This window comes from Nylanderia fulva, unplaced genomic scaffold (assembly GCF_048542155.1).
Source record: "Nylanderia fulva isolate GAGA-0341 unplaced genomic scaffold, ASM4854215v1 Scaffold2, whole genome shotgun sequence".
Lineage (NCBI taxonomy): Eukaryota > Metazoa > Arthropoda > Insecta > Hymenoptera > Formicidae > Nylanderia > Nylanderia fulva.
In genome coordinates this window covers 2002904-2017683 of record NW_028190263.1, presented here as the reverse complement: position 1 = coordinate 2017683, position 14780 = coordinate 2002904, and the positions used below count along the sequence as shown (strand labels likewise).

The window sequence follows — 14780 nt, the reverse complement described above, 5'->3', positions numbered from 1 at the left end:
GTACATAAATTACAAAGGCGTCGTATGTATCTTCATTTTTTTTATTTTTTAAATTGGCAAGCCTTGTTTATCAGCTCGCCTTGGAGCCTTGGAGCCGTCATTCTATTCCCTGTTGCCACTCTATCGCGCCGTATCGCGTGGTTATTCGGCGTGCTTTTAACCTAAGCCCGATGACAGATGTGTGAAATGTCAGTTATGCGTTGTCCTGCAGAAAACAAATGGATTCAGAAGCGAAATCGCACAAATCCCTGCCACCGTTCGTCGAAGGCAAAACTCACGGTAGCCTGAGGCTCGTTATCGACGAAGTCCTCTGGCTTAGGAGTCCCGGAGATGTCACGGTAGTGGCTTCCTGGTGGGGCGAACACGACAGTGCTCAATTCAGGTGCTCAGTCAATGTTTGTGCTTCAAAGCACCTTTTTTTAACGTCACATTAAATAAAAACAATATTCCGCCTTATACATATTTTTCAATACTTTATGCTCATTTCTTTGTGCACAAACACGTTCTAATGTGTTTATTCTTTTTTTCAGGCCAATAAGTAGTACCACAGATACAGTAAGAACAGAGGAGGATACAAACGAAATATACACTGTAAAAACTAATGCGACGCTTTTCGAGGATTATCTCAAAAACTGTGGAACAATAGAATTAGTGATTATCGTAGAAAAGACAGACGAGATTATTGGCACGGCACGTATAGGAGACTTGTCTAAGATTTTTACATGTAAATATTATACTCAGTTTGTTCCAATATTAAATAACAATGGTGATAAAATAGGAAAATTACGCGTTTCTTTGCAACTGACATATTTAACAAAGCTTCCAAATATGCAACTAAAAACATGCAAATACAGTAAGAAACAAGAGAAAAGTGATGTTTTAGCATCAGTTGTTGATGACTTGAAACATGATGAAGAAATACCAGTGACATCCTACAAGAATGCTAATGTTATTAAAAAAAGGAACTTTGCAAAATCAACAAACAATGATGAATGTGACACATACAGATCTGTCCTCAATACCAAGAGACTAGAATTTCAAGAATCTAAGAAGAAATTTAATGAAATAGTAACAGACAAATTAGTTGCTCAGATTGTTGCTAGAGCACAGCGACTTAGAGGAGCAATATTAAAAGAGGCTTACAATGATGATTCTTTAGCTCTTAGTGATAATTCAATGAGCAATGGTTTGTATCCTTATGCTTCAGTAGAAAATGAAGCAAAACTTTATGAATACCTTTTGGGGACCGAAATGACTTCTTCAGAGGAGAAAAAAGCTTTAAACACCTTGAGATCAACATCTCCAACTCCAAGTTTGATAGATTTGGCATCTGAAATGATTACAACTAGTAAAAAAGATAATATAAGCAGGAATGAAAATTCTCTTGTAAAATCAAACAGTTCTGTAGAAGATGTCTTGTATGAAGATACACCTGATAAGGAGATGAAAGGTTGGTAAACTTGATCAAGATTCATAAACAAATTAATATTTGAATACTGCAATAATATATATACATCATTCTTTTAGGAGCACATCCTCTAGATTATGTAGATAGTATAAGAATTTTAATTGAATCCTTTACATTGAGTCCTGCAGGATACAGACGTGTAAAATCTATGCGTTTGCTACGTATGTAAATTTTTTATTTCCTGAGAAACTAATATATTTTTATATCAATATATTACAGTATTTTGTAAAAACTTAAACACATTTGACTTGAATAATTCATATGTTCTTTTTTCAAGCATAGATGTACCATTGTCACCGACATATTTTATTCAATATGATACAACATTTGCATTAGCAGGACAAACAAATATAAAATCTAATAAAGAAATTAAGTTAGTAAAGACGTGTTCTAAAAAACAATTTGGTCAAGGTAAAGATTTATATTATTTTGGGAAAATTATTTATATGCATAATATATAATTAAGACAACTATTTTTTGTAAAAATATTTATTAAACTAATATATAACTTTTACAGTCATTGACTTCAATTCTGAGGCCAAATATATTATACCGAGACACATTGTAAAAAAAAATTTTCCCTTGAAATTTAAAATGTTTGTACGACACCTTAATCAAAAGTTTCAAACTGAGTTAGGATTTGGTTCCATGAATATCAATGACATTACAAAGATTGCGAATTTAAGCAGTACTCAGAATATTGCTGTTATCAATAAAGGCATCAAAATGGGAGATTTAAGAGTCACAGCAGAATTAGGTTACAATTTTACTTTTGGTAAAGAATTTATTGGTGAGTATAATATATTTTTGAGATATATTATGAAGCAGGTGAATATTCATAGAGTAATAAAGTTATTTTATTAGATGCTATAGTGTCTACAAAAGAAAATATTCCCGTTTTGGAGATGAAATCTTTAAGTTCGAACAGTAATAAATACAGGAGTGTGACAGGAACTCAATCTTCCAAATCTAGTAGCAAAGTTTCGTCCGTTTCTGCCAAACGAATTGGATGTTTAACTAGTAATAACAAGGATTTGATTGCTATGAGAGATATAGCAGAGCACCGAGAACGAAGTTCAGATAATAAAAAAATTGATACAAGTAATCCAGAAAGTGGTACTAAAGATAAGGTAACTTCAAATGAAATAATTAAAGCTCGAATGAGTGTTTTAATGCCACTTGACTCTTCACGCTGAATGAAATAAAATGTTATTGAACAAAAGCAATGGACAGGAAGATAATCGCAGTAATTCTCGCTCAAACATTGACAGTTTGTGTATAGCGCGAATGGCTAAGCGATATGGCCGTATTATGGCATTCATTCAAATTCTAAATATAATAGTTGCATTTTAAATAAATATTTATCACAGATCTTATCACTTGCATGTAATTTTAGGTGTTACTTCATGGCTTGATATATGTAGCTGAGGGCAAAAATTTGCCAGAATCTAATACCTATCTAATATGTAGAGCATTTTGGCGAGAGGACAAAGCAACGAGTCAAATCTGTAGTAATACGAAAAATCCATTCTATCATTTCTTTCAAGTACACATTTTTTCTCTTATTTTCACTAAAATAATTTCAATTATGAGCAAAAGTGAATTTTACATTACAAACATTTGTTGCAGCTGGTGCCATTAATTCATGGTATAGAATTATTGGAAAGAATCAGAGATAATTATATAATCATAGAAGTTTACAGTCGACAAAACGGTGAGACAGATAATCTGTTGGGAATAGCAAAACTACCTGTGCACCAGTTATACATTGCATATAGAGACCCACTTGTTTTACCTCATTTGCTATTGTCAAAGGTAATTATATTTAATGTTATTTCACACAAACAGATATTTAATATTTTCGAAATTACATTAAATCTGTATCATTTTCATACAGTATCCTGTAATAAGCGTGGATGGTTGGGTCAGTATTAACAATCCAGTAAGCGGAGAATTTTGCGGAGAATTGCTTGCACTGGTTGCACTTGGCACTGCGGAGCAAATTGCATTATTAGAAGTGTCAAGGGGTCTAAGAAGTGCTAGTGTCATACCGCGAACAGTTTATCACTGTCATGTCCTTGACAATACGAACAATGCAACAAGCGCATACCAAGAGAATTTACCGTGTAATGTTCCTGAAGCGTTAGATCTCAATTCACGGAAAGTTACACGCGATAATCATTTGGCTTATCACATTTATAGTACGAGCGATCGAGATTCAGCATCCGCCGATTACAAGAGTCAAGAAAGTCAAACGGATATCTCGACCCTTCGAGATGCGGAAAGACCGGAGAAATTAGTGCAAGAAGTTGAATCAGAACAATTGGCTTTGCACGCTTTAGTCGATCGTTTAACGAACGTGTTACACACTAATAAGATCAACACCGATCAATCGGCGCAAACGGAGATGAATCAAGCGGATGAAGGAGAAACGAACCAGAAAGAGTTACATTTAAATACGCTAAATAGTAATAGTCTCACTGACAATAGCGATAATAGTTGCGGTCTGAGAAATGATTTTCAATTGCCTACGGAAATGTATAGAAGCGTCGGCGTCGGTGCAGAGTACGACGAAGAATTAGATCGACAGCAAAATAATGCATACGATAATCTTTCAAATTTGCCCGCGATGAAGGAAAATGCGGAAGACTTGAATGCCGAATGTGATAGCTCTTTCTTCCGATCTGTCATGGAAATCGAATGCGCGCTACATTTGCCCAAAATGAAAGGACCGGATGACTTTGTGGAACCGAGTACATACGTGACTTTTCAGGATTTAATTCATAAACTCGATTCTAATAGCCATTTGAATTCATGCGTAATGACGAATGTTTTTCCGCGTAGCTGCAATCCAAAGTGGAATTGGAAATGTGACGCAAAACTACCGATGGACCTACTTTTAAATGTATGTAACTTTATTTTATCTATTGCAATGTTTCTTATCACATATAATTTTATATTTAATACATTTTTTATTTATAATAATAATACTATATATAATTCTAATTCTTTTTCAGAATCAGAAAAGATTAATCCTTAAAGTATGGTATTTGATCGATCCGGATACGTCGATGGAAATAAATTTAGGAAAGGATATCGTGATTGGTTTTTCCGCTGTCGATCTGTCGGTTCTGATGGCTGGATTTCCCACGGTGTCTGGATGGTTTCATATTATGGATTTTACCGGAAAATGCAACGGACAAATTAAAGTAAATTCACGTGATAATTTTGAACAAAATATGTATATCTTAATTAAAAATTTCGTATATATAATTAATTTAATTAATTTTAGATAAGTGTAACACCTCTGGATAGTTTACCTTTGGGAAAATTTTCACCAACTGGCTCTATTAATCTATCGAGATGCAATAATTTATCGCAGTCAAACTGGCTGCATTTGTGCAACACACCTTGCAGCGATACAGCAGAGTCTAATAATGCGCATCAAATGTTATCGTACGCAAGCTACAATAAAGACAGATATGCGCAAAGTACTGAGCATAAGTCGAATGAAGCAGCAGAAATTAGTAGTCATGGTCTGGAAGATGTTTCTATGTCTTTCCTATCATCGTCTTTAAAGTGAGTACAAAATCATTTTTTTTTATTTATGTTGCACTATTTTACCATTTTTCGTATAAATTTCATTATAATCGACATATGTATTATAGACAAAAGTTGACCGAACTAGACGAAATCACGAAACGTTTGCAATCACGTTTGAGTGATGTCACAAACACGGCTTTTGAAGATGATTTTGATAACGATTTCGACATGATTGAACCAAATAGTGATAATGAAAATACTGACGACAAAAACGTCGAGGTCACATCGCAAAGCACCGTATATCCCACTAACGATGCATCACAAATACCAAAACAGAATAACATACAGAGCGATCAAAACGTAAATGACGTGGGACAGTCTTTCGCTATTAGCAGTAGTTATAATTCACGTTTCGAGCCGGGATCTGATCAAGTTAGAGCTACAAGTTCAAACGCGACTGATACCGGTTGCGCTGATTCTAATGCGCGCAGCATACAACATCTAGGCTATTATCACAATCAGTATCAAAATCGATATGGCTCGTCGATTCGTAATCTAGCGAGTCAATCTAACAGCACGGAATATCCGGCGCGAGGTACTAAAACGCCTATAAATCACCTACTCGACAAACTTTCCTTAGATTTGCCACCTAGACCACCTACAGCGTCAGCCATCCCAATGAGAAGAGACATTCTCGAGCTGTTTGCGAGTTTACGGGAACACAGGAATAATTATTCGCAGGACAAGGACAAGAACGATCGTACTTGCGTCGAAACTTGTTCGGTGCCCACTCAAACTGACGATTCGAGCCTTGAACTGTCAGCTTATTCTCACGTGACAAATCTAGTCGATGACGTAGGTTGTTCCAAATCATCTCAAACATTGAAATCGCAATCTTGTAACAGAATATCTACAGTGATACGCGAAGAATTAGTCACGGAAGAAAATAACGAAAGTTCCAATTGTGACGAATTAACGACATATCTAATCGCTTCCAATGTACGTCATATGGACTTGGACTGTATATTCAATCCGCTGCTCTATCAACATTTGTTGCCAGATCTGCAAGTTGCTGCTGTATCGCCGGAAGGAGAAGCGGAACAACTGGACAATCAGTACGCTAGAAGTTTTGGTACGGCGATGATGATGCGCGACAGTAGAATCGATCAGAATTTAACGGAGAACAAAACGACTCTATCTCGAAACGACGTGCCAACGAAAAATCGAACAAGCGTAGACTCTGAGGAAAATGTGGGAGAATTTTCCATTTTGACAGATTCGGACATATCCGAAAATGCCGACAGCAATATCGATGTTACTGTCATTTATAAATCCAGCAACAACGATCTAATGTCGGATAATAGTACGGAATCGACGATTGATGTAACGTCATTCAACAAATCAACACAACAAACTGACATCGGAAATTACTGTACTTCCACCGTATCCGAACTGTCTGTTTCCGGAGTATCGAGACAAGCGCCAGAAGGAGGAAATCCCGTGGAAGAAATCAAGATAGTTTCGGTAATATCGAGTCAACAAGACGACATTCAGGATGTGTCAGGAGATAGTTAAATACTTTGGGATATTTTGTGTAAGATACTTTTGTAATTAGACTAGAGTATAGAAAAAAACAATCTCTGTGTGTGCATCTGTACAGAATGAACTAATAACAATCAATAATATCTTAAAAACTATATGTGCTGGTAAGCAAAAATTGATCGAACGAAAGTTGCACTGTACAGAAAGAGTTACTGTATGGTGATGATAAATTTTTTATGAATGAAATTGCATAGAGAAAATTTAAAGGTCTTCTATTTTTTTAGATAAAATCATACGCGATCTTTTTATAAATACCCACAGTTCTTCTAATTATTTTGCATAAAAGTAGTAAGAAATTATAAAAAATCATTGTTTATTTCATAATTTATTTTAAGAAAATGTGAAATATTTTATATACTACTCATATTGTTTCATTAAAATATTCATTAAATTTTTCATCAATTCAATAATGAAGAAAATTGAAGACTATTTACAAGTACAGCATTGCAACATGCAAATACTTTTTTTAATATCACATTTTTTATTTATGCACACTTTTGCAAAAAACCTTTTTACAAGATTTAGCTTTTTTACAAACACGCCACATTTTTGTAAGCCGTTTTATAAAAAATCTAAGCCTGGATCTCTAAAATTGGATGATTTTATTATAAATTTGCAACATGTATAAAATATCTATAATTAAATTATAATTACATTAATAATAATTATAATTACATTAATAGTAATTATAATTAATAATTAATTATAATTATAATTTATTTATAGATATTGAATAATTTTTAGAACTTTTTAATAGATATTTTATGATATAACATATTGCACATATTATTTATAATTACACCATGTAAATTTTTGAGATGAATGAGTAATAATATTAGTGATAACATGGAGTACTTATATCAACTTTCATTGAAACTCACTCATCTATTCTAGGTAAGATTTTTCTGCTTGAAAATCTAATGTTTAATGTGGACATGCTGACTAATTAAAATATACTTAGAAGATTTCTGATCTTTTACCTATATTAAATTAAATTGTGATTAGAAAAAAGAAATTATATGAATTTTTTTTGTAAAATACATGAGATTAGTTTTTTTTATGCCATTATCTGCATTCAATAATATAATTAAAAAAATAATATACTGAAGACTGTCCCTTTTTGATTTTTATTAATAATTATTAATATATGGTTCTTATTAATGGTTATTAATATATGATTTTTCAATTTTTATTATTTAGTAGTCATAAATTTTTGTTGGGAATTTAAGATACGTTATGCAAATTATATGTGCATTTATAAATAAAAAGCAGAGTTTCAATATACTTCACGTTCTATATTATCAAATGGTGGCACATAAAAGAATCAATGAAAATATTTGACAAGGAATTTGCTATTTCTCGCTTCTGATATTGTAACTTAATATGTAAGGATGCAACAATGAGGAAACAGGAGCCTTAAATTAACTGATAATTAATTAATTGATACTGGTGCTTGAATTAACTTATATATTATATGTTCTTTTCCTTGAATCATCCAAACTAACAGAATTTACCCTATTGATGACTGATGATTGTGTATACGTAATGATAATATCAAGTAAATATTGACGTCAGATTATTCTATTCAGAATATTTAAAGTATTATCTAAAATATATTTACTATACATATATATTTGCGCATATTTTTATATAATCTTTGTGTGTAAATAGTGCCTAAAATTAGACATACATAAGTTTATGACAATGTATTGTATAAATATTAATAATGAAATAAATTCAATCTATGTAAAAATTTTATTATATTTGACGCATATACATAATAATAATGAAAAAAGCATGAGATTGAATAAACAATTGTATTCGAAATTAAAAATCTATTTTATAATTTTATTTTCTTTAATCTTTTAAGTAAGCCGAGAGATATGTTTCTCTTCTTGTCCACTGTTTGATTATAGCAGGATGCATTAACCATATCTTTGCATCAGTGCCTTCATGAATATGAATACCCGAGCAGTCTCTTATTTTCTATAATTAAATACATAATTATATGTAATTGCATAAGAAATATTATATTTTATATTAATAATACTGAAACTTTACACGAAATAATTCAAGTTCCCTCTTCTTAAATTTTACTTGCTCTTGAAATTCTCGTGTCATACACATTCTGCATAAGAAAATCTTGTTATTCAAGTGCCAGTAATCTCCTGTTGGTTTTTTACCACACATTTTACAAGTATCCGTATTGCGACTACAACACTTGAGATCAACACCGAGTTGCATTTTAACTCTCCCACCAAAACTATGTTGAAATGTAATGCCTTTTATCTCTTTGCTGACGTACATGCCAGATCTAAAATAAAATTATTGTTACTATTTACAAAAAACTTATAAAAATAAGTGCAGAAATTCTTTACCCTGGATTTTTATTAACATAAATGCCTTTTCTTTCACTGGTAGATCCAAATGGATATTTCTGCAGCTTGACATGTTTAGGAAAGGAAGAAACATTGTAATTGGATGGTGACGGATACTCTTCTAAGTAATCAGTAGATTTACCGAATCGAGCAAGGCCACTGTAGCCCTTTTTGCTGATGCTATGAGAACATGGCTGGTGAGAAAGATTAAACAAATGTAATTAAGTATAATGTAATTTAATATATTAAAATAGCAATTTTTGATATATGTATATAATAAATGTGTACCTTAGTTTTAATGGCGTTGAACGATTCCAAGATATTGTAGCAGCCAGGCCCTATATTAGGATCATCTTCCAAGATGTAATATTTCATAAAGGGACTCGCTCCCTTCTTGGAAGTATCCCGTGATTGTCCGGAACCGAAACATATTTTTTGCTGCTTCGGTTTTCGCACTACGTACTCGAAATCTGTATTGACAGAAAATAATTGCATCCGGTCTTAATTTTTTTACTCAATCTTGTAGATCATTGTAGTACTTACTTGCATAACATTACTATGGTAACCTTAATATATTGATCTAACCGATTATATATGTTACACATGATCAAACTATTATTACATTTATACGTTTAACATTTATATTTGTTAACATTATTTAAAATAAGAATTTTGTATCTTTATAAAGAGTATATATAAAGTAGTTATAAAGAGTAATAGTAAGAGTATTTATAAAGAGTATATATATACAAAAATATGTATCACAAAAGATTTTGACATAACGAAAGTTTATATTTGCACACACCTTCCATAGATAATATTTTTTTTTTGACGATCGATACGAATCCTCTCGATTATGACATAACATCGATCGAAAAATTTTCCAAATTAATCGGCATCAAATTCTCGTGTCCGAAAGAAACCCGAATTCGTAATTTCGCGCGCTTCGCCGCCTCGAATCTCCGCGCATGCGCAGTCGGGATTCCGCGCACGGCGCGCAACTGCGTAGTGCTCAATGTCGCGACTGGAGAAATTCAAAATAATTTCTGTGGCGAGAACGCGGCGGCGGATTTTTCTCGTAAATATGCGAAATAACGCGCGATTAACGCGAGGTTGCACCGGGTGAATTAAAGACTGGGGACGGATGCGGGACGGAAGACAAACCGGGCGTGCAGGTCCGCGACAGGAAGCGACGACAACGCTGTCGCTTGAGCAACATAGTGCCGTCAGTCGCCGCAGGTCGATGGTGTTGTCCGTACCGAGACGGTCCGTCCGTAGCCGTGCCTCGCGATGCGTCCACCGATGTGTGTTTCTGCACATGGCCGTGCCGCCCGACGGGCCTCTACACTGCTCCGCGGCTTTTGGCGATCCGACACCGGTAAACGCATGCATTTCATGTCGAATTTCGTGTCCCGCGAACGAAAAACGCGGGAGAATACGTGGAAAAGCGATATTTGCGCCGATTAATACGTTCGTGTCGAGAAAAGCCAGCTTACCGCGAACTTCCGAGGTGCGAGGAGTGACTCGCCTCGGTGTTGGCGCCACGACGTTGGACCATTTCCACGATGTCGAAAAACGGCACCCTCGTCCTCGTCGTTCGACGTATTTCGCGATCTTTTAGTTTTTTTCGCGAAAAAAAAGAAAAAACGAATTTCTCGTAAAAGAGGAATATTTATCGTCCCGCGATATTCAAGGACAAACTGTACGATGTCTTCTATGGGGCTATGATGCTTTCTCATCCCTGTTTACTTGATAACGCGATAATTTATGGAGGAATCTTTTTGTCGCGATACGACAAAACGTTGCCTTGAAAAGGCAATAGAAAATTATTTCTTTTTTTTATTTAACTATTTGTCAGTGTAAAAAAATAATTATTTTCATAATCTAGATTTATATTGTTATAGTTTTTTAAAACGAAAAATATAGGAAACATTTCTTTATGCAGATTATTAATTTATAATATAATTTTTTTCTCAGGATTGTGTCCATTATTTCTAGAAGAATTATATCATACTTTGTATCTTCATCATGACTACGTCATCGGAAGATGTATTAATGCAAGTGAATCAAGTACGTTATAAAAAAGGAGACGGCACTTTATATGTGATGAATGAACGAATAGCATGGATGCTGGACAATAGGGATACTGTATCTGTCAGCCATAAATATGCTGATATTAAATGTAAGACTTTAAGCAACTATATAAACAGTAATTTATTGTCTTTAGAAAATTTCTGTATGATTAAAAGATATTTAACTTCTTTAATTGCAGCGCAAAAAATATCACCAGAGGGGAAATCAAAGATACAATTGCAAGTGGTGTTGCATGATAGTACATCATCTACATTTCACTTTGTAAATAAAAATGGACAAGAAGCACAAATTAAAGACCGCGACGATGTAAAGGAGTTGCTGCAACAGCTATTACCAAAATTTAAGAGAAAAGTTAATAAAGAATTGGAAGAGAAAAACAGGTAAAACTCTAGTTTCTCTCTTATTGAGTAGAATATAGCATGTATATGTGAATACTAATTGTACTAATTACAAATATTTTTTTAGAACTCTTCAAGAACATCCTGTATTGCTTCAATTATATCGTGATCTAGTTATCACACAAGTTATAACATCTGAGGAGTTTTGGTCTCAACATGCTGCAGAGTATACACAAGCCAAAAAGATTCAACGCCAAGAGATAGGTGTTAATAGTGCTTTTCTAGTAAGATTTTTCTCTCATCTAAAGATTTTTTGTTTAATACATAAATTATCAAAATTACTAATAAAGGACTGATTAAATTTTTCAGGCGGATATTAAACCACAAACTGATGGCTGCAATGGATTAAAATACAATTTAACCGTCGATATAATAGAATGTATATTTAAGACTTACCCAGCCGTTAAGAGGAAACATCAGGAAAATGTGCCTCACAAAATGTCAGAGTCTGATTTCTGGACAAAGTTCTTTCAGTCACATTATTTTCACAGAGATCGTATCAATGCTGGGACCAAGGATCTTTTTACCGAATGTGCCAAAATAGATGATCAAGAACTTAAGAAGGATCTTCAATCCGGAATAAATGATCCTTTGTTAGATATCACTTCCTTTGAGGATCAAACGCTGGATGAAAACTATGGAAGCGGATGTAGTAAATCTGACAAAACATCGGGAAATATCGTTCATCAAAGTATGATCAAGAGGTTCAATCAACATAGTATAATGGTTATGAAAGCCAGCACTGCCAAACAATCGACGCAAACCAATCAACCACAATTAAATGGATCTACACCATCCGCGAGTAAAGTTACGAATAACGAATTGGATGGCGGACCAAAGACTAAAAAAGTATAATCCATTTTACTTTTGCAATTATAATTCAAACAAATTAAGAACGTCTCACTAAACGCATTTATAAATATCCTTTTACAGCGTAGAATACAAGAAAAGATTACCTACGATGATCTCGACACGAGCTGTGACATAAATACAAATAAGGGAACACCATTGAATCTGGCGCATGTAGATAGATATTTGCATGGACCTATACCAGGAGAGGGAAATATGGAATCAACTTCGGAAGAACTATTCGTTACATTAAGCCAGTTGAAGAGGGAGGCTTCTGGATGGCTGTGCGGTAATACATTACCGCGACAACCAGCGACGTCCTTAGTTAGTCCGGCTGCAGCAGTATCGGCTTTAGGTGAATTAACACCTGGCGGATCTTTAATGAAAGGTTTCCGAGAGGAGAGTCTCGGGCGTAAGTATATTTTTCATATAAATATATAATGTCATATTTATTTCTTTTGTGCAATTTCTTTTAATCAATCTAGATACAAATATACATTCGCAATTTATAATCGTAAATTAATATTATATAGAATTAATACCAAAGGATTTGGAGAAAGAATTACGTAATGTATACGTATGTGCGTGCGAATTGTTGAGGCACTTTTGGCGAAGTTTTCCTCCGACAACTCCACAACTTGAGGAAAAAGCGATCAGAATGCATGAATCTCTACATAGATTTCATTCTGCTAAATTAAAGCCCTTTGAGGTAAGCTTTGTGTACCACTCATTTCTTGTTTTTTTGCTAATTTACATGGATCTCAATGTCTAAATCACATTTCCAGGATCGTGTTCAAAGAGAATTCTCCGCAGTTAGTCAACACTTGACAAGCCATCTCAATCAATTGCTAACCGCTGCATATGGAAAGTTTGCAATGTGGCAACAGCGGAAAATGCAAATGAGGTAGCCGTTCGTTAAAATCTTTTAAAAACATTATCATAAATAAAGCAGAGCAATATTGATCACATATTGCATTTTGTAATGTTACCGTAATTAGATATTAATGTGGATGTATTTTACAACAAAAAAAGGAAAAACCAAAGCTATGCCAGGTCACATGCGTCCTGTTGCCACATACTGTCTTTATTTATTATTATTATTTTTAAACATATTTATAAAATAGTTTTCCGAACTGTTTTCGCAATATAATCGAATTCAGTCTCAACCGATGATATATCAATTCGTAACTATGTATATTTTCATAATGTGTAGTTTATAGCCTATTTATTTACTTCTATGAACTATACCACATATGTTTGAAAGAGCGTGTTCATACTTAAAAGCGCACGAATGTTCTAAAAATATCTCATTATCAGCTTAGAGAAAACATGAGTTTATAAATCTTTACGTGAGAAAGATGTAGTTGCATATAATCATGTAATATCTATATAATATGCGACTATTTTAATTTAACAAGAGTTTTTTGAATGAGATGGGTGACTGCAAGTATTGTACGATATCAAAATAACTGTGATACCGCCACTGTACAGTTAAGCTTGTTAATATATTTTTTTCGTCTTGATAGAATCTTCGTGATTACAGTCTTGATTATTTGGTTGACATGTGTGGAATAATAATTTGTGTAAGCTTTTATTTATTCTTTAATCTTTTCTATAATAAGCAAATGTTGAGATAATTAATGTTTCTTTTGTAAATTCGAATCTCGAAGATCGTTATAAATCATTTCTGTTTAATTATTTATAATTAATTACGAACAGTGGCATCGGTATACTTTGTATGATATCTGCGACATACTCAACTAAGTGTCTTAATTGTTGAATCCTATTTTTTCTTTACACTACTGGGTAAGGCGATCCGCGGATTCTCATAAACTGCCTACTCAGTCTCTACTGTAGCAATAATTTGGCAGTTGTAAAAAATGTAAACGCGATATCTATCTGTGTCAATCACGGAGCAATGAGTGATTGTACTTTGCGCGTTACGCTATTTAATTATTAGGCTAACGATATTATAAATATATTCTTACATTATGATTATAAAAATAAATGTTATTATTGTGATTACGAATTTTTAATATCTAATATTTTAATTTTTTTATCTCATCTTGCACATAATTATACATTTATACATATATATAAAAAACGCTCATTGTTTTGAATTTTAATTAGAACTTGGCGGAACAAATATAAAAGTACTAATGAATTTAAATAATCAACAGGTTGCTGGTTTTGTACTTGTCATCTTTTTCCGTGCAACCATTCGTTTCCAGATTAAAATATAAACGCGTAATTTGCAAAACGATGTATACAACGACAATTTTTGTACAATATTATTTAGCAAAGCTTTTGTTGCAGATTATAAACAGTCTAATAATAAATTTATCGAACAGAAATTGAAAGAAGTTGGGAGTCTGCATTTATCCGTTCAAAAGTTCGCGGTATTCGCAGCCGCGCGACTTCGCCGAAGCAGACAAGAGATGGCGCGGT

General features: G+C 33.5%; 3 protein-coding genes across 7 annotated transcripts; 2 read left to right on the top strand and 1 right to left on the bottom strand.

Annotated features, from left to right (window-relative positions):
- Nucleotides 1–71: 71 nt before the first annotated feature.
- On the top strand, nt 72–9254 carry LOC114945169 (uncharacterized). Of its 2 annotated transcripts, XM_029321258.2 has the most exons (13): nt 72–382; nt 531–1450; nt 1528–1629; nt 1751–1879; nt 1986–2258; nt 2333–2598; nt 2865–3014; nt 3098–3283; nt 3366–4373; nt 4486–4677; nt 4761–5047; nt 5137–6605; nt 9035–9254. In XM_029321258.2, the coding sequence occupies exons 1-12, from the start codon at nt 219–221 to the stop codon at nt 6584–6586; spliced, it is 5127 nt and encodes a 1708-aa protein (XP_029177091.2). In that variant the 5' UTR covers nt 72–218; the 3' UTR covers nt 6587–6605; nt 9035–9254. The 2 variants fall into 2 exon arrangements, with proteins under 2 accessions (XP_029177091.2, XP_029177090.2); XM_029321257.2 differs by lacking the exon at nt 9035–9254 and having other exon boundaries at nt 5137–6813.
- LOC114945172 (uncharacterized) lies at nt 8346–10264 on the bottom strand. 4 transcript variants are annotated; one of them, XM_029321262.2, is made up of 5 exons: nt 9797–10264; nt 9280–9461; nt 8992–9185; nt 8675–8927; nt 8346–8599 (listed from the first exon to the last, which is right to left on the bottom strand). In XM_029321262.2, the coding sequence occupies exons 1-5, from the start codon at nt 9801–9803 to the stop codon at nt 8471–8473; spliced, it is 765 nt and encodes a 254-aa protein (XP_029177095.1). In that variant the 5' UTR covers nt 9804–10264; the 3' UTR covers nt 8346–8470. The 4 variants fall into 4 exon arrangements, with proteins under 4 accessions (XP_029177095.1, XP_029177094.1, XP_029177096.1 ...); XM_029321261.2 differs by lacking the exon at nt 9797–10264 and adding an exon at nt 9535–9718 and having other exon boundaries at nt 9280–9491; XM_029321263.2 differs by lacking the exon at nt 9797–10264 and adding an exon at nt 9535–9716.
- On the top strand, nt 10202–14361 carry Tfb1 (transcription factor B1). Its single transcript, XM_029321259.2, has 8 exons — nt 10202–10369; nt 10969–11173; nt 11264–11465; nt 11551–11707; nt 11793–12332; nt 12417–12744; nt 12866–13041; nt 13118–14361. The coding sequence occupies exons 2-8, from the start codon at nt 11020–11022 to the stop codon at nt 13238–13240; spliced, it is 1680 nt and encodes a 559-aa protein (XP_029177092.1). The 5' UTR covers nt 10202–10369; nt 10969–11019; the 3' UTR covers nt 13241–14361.
- The last annotated feature ends 419 nt before the right edge of the window (nt 14362–14780 follow it).

Bases quoted from the DNA above. Each gene is read 5' to 3' on its own strand.
- LOC114945169 (XM_029321258.2), top strand. From the start codon at position 219: ATGGATTCAGAAGCGAAATCGCACAAATCCCTGCCACCGTTCGTCGAA. The intron at 1,451-1,527 runs GTTGGTAAACTT...TCATTCTTTTAG, and splicing joins ACCTGATAAGGAGATGAAAG to GAGCACATCCTCTAGATTAT. The intron at 4,374-4,485 runs GTATGTAACTTT...ATTCTTTTTCAG, and splicing joins CGATGGACCTACTTTTAAAT to AATCAGAAAAGATTAATCCT.
- LOC114945172 (XM_029321261.2), bottom strand. From the start codon at position 9,486: ATGCAATTATTTTCTGTCAATACAGATTTCGAGTACGTAGTGCGAAAA. The intron at 8,928-8,991 runs GTAAAGAATTTC...ATTTTATTTTAG, and splicing joins TATGTTAATAAAAATCCAGG to ATCTGGCATGTACGTCAGCA. The intron at 8,600-8,674 runs GTAAAGTTTCAG...ATTTAATTATAG, and splicing joins GGGAACTTGAATTATTTCGT to AAAATAAGAGACTGCTCGGG.
- Tfb1 (XM_029321259.2), top strand. From the start codon at position 11,020: ATGACTACGTCATCGGAAGATGTATTAATGCAAGTGAATCAAGTACGT. The intron at 11,174-11,263 runs GTAAGACTTTAA...CTTTAATTGCAG, and splicing joins TAAATATGCTGATATTAAAT to CGCAAAAAATATCACCAGAG. The intron at 12,333-12,416 runs GTATAATCCATT...ATCCTTTTACAG, and splicing joins GCGGACCAAAGACTAAAAAA to CGTAGAATACAAGAAAAGAT.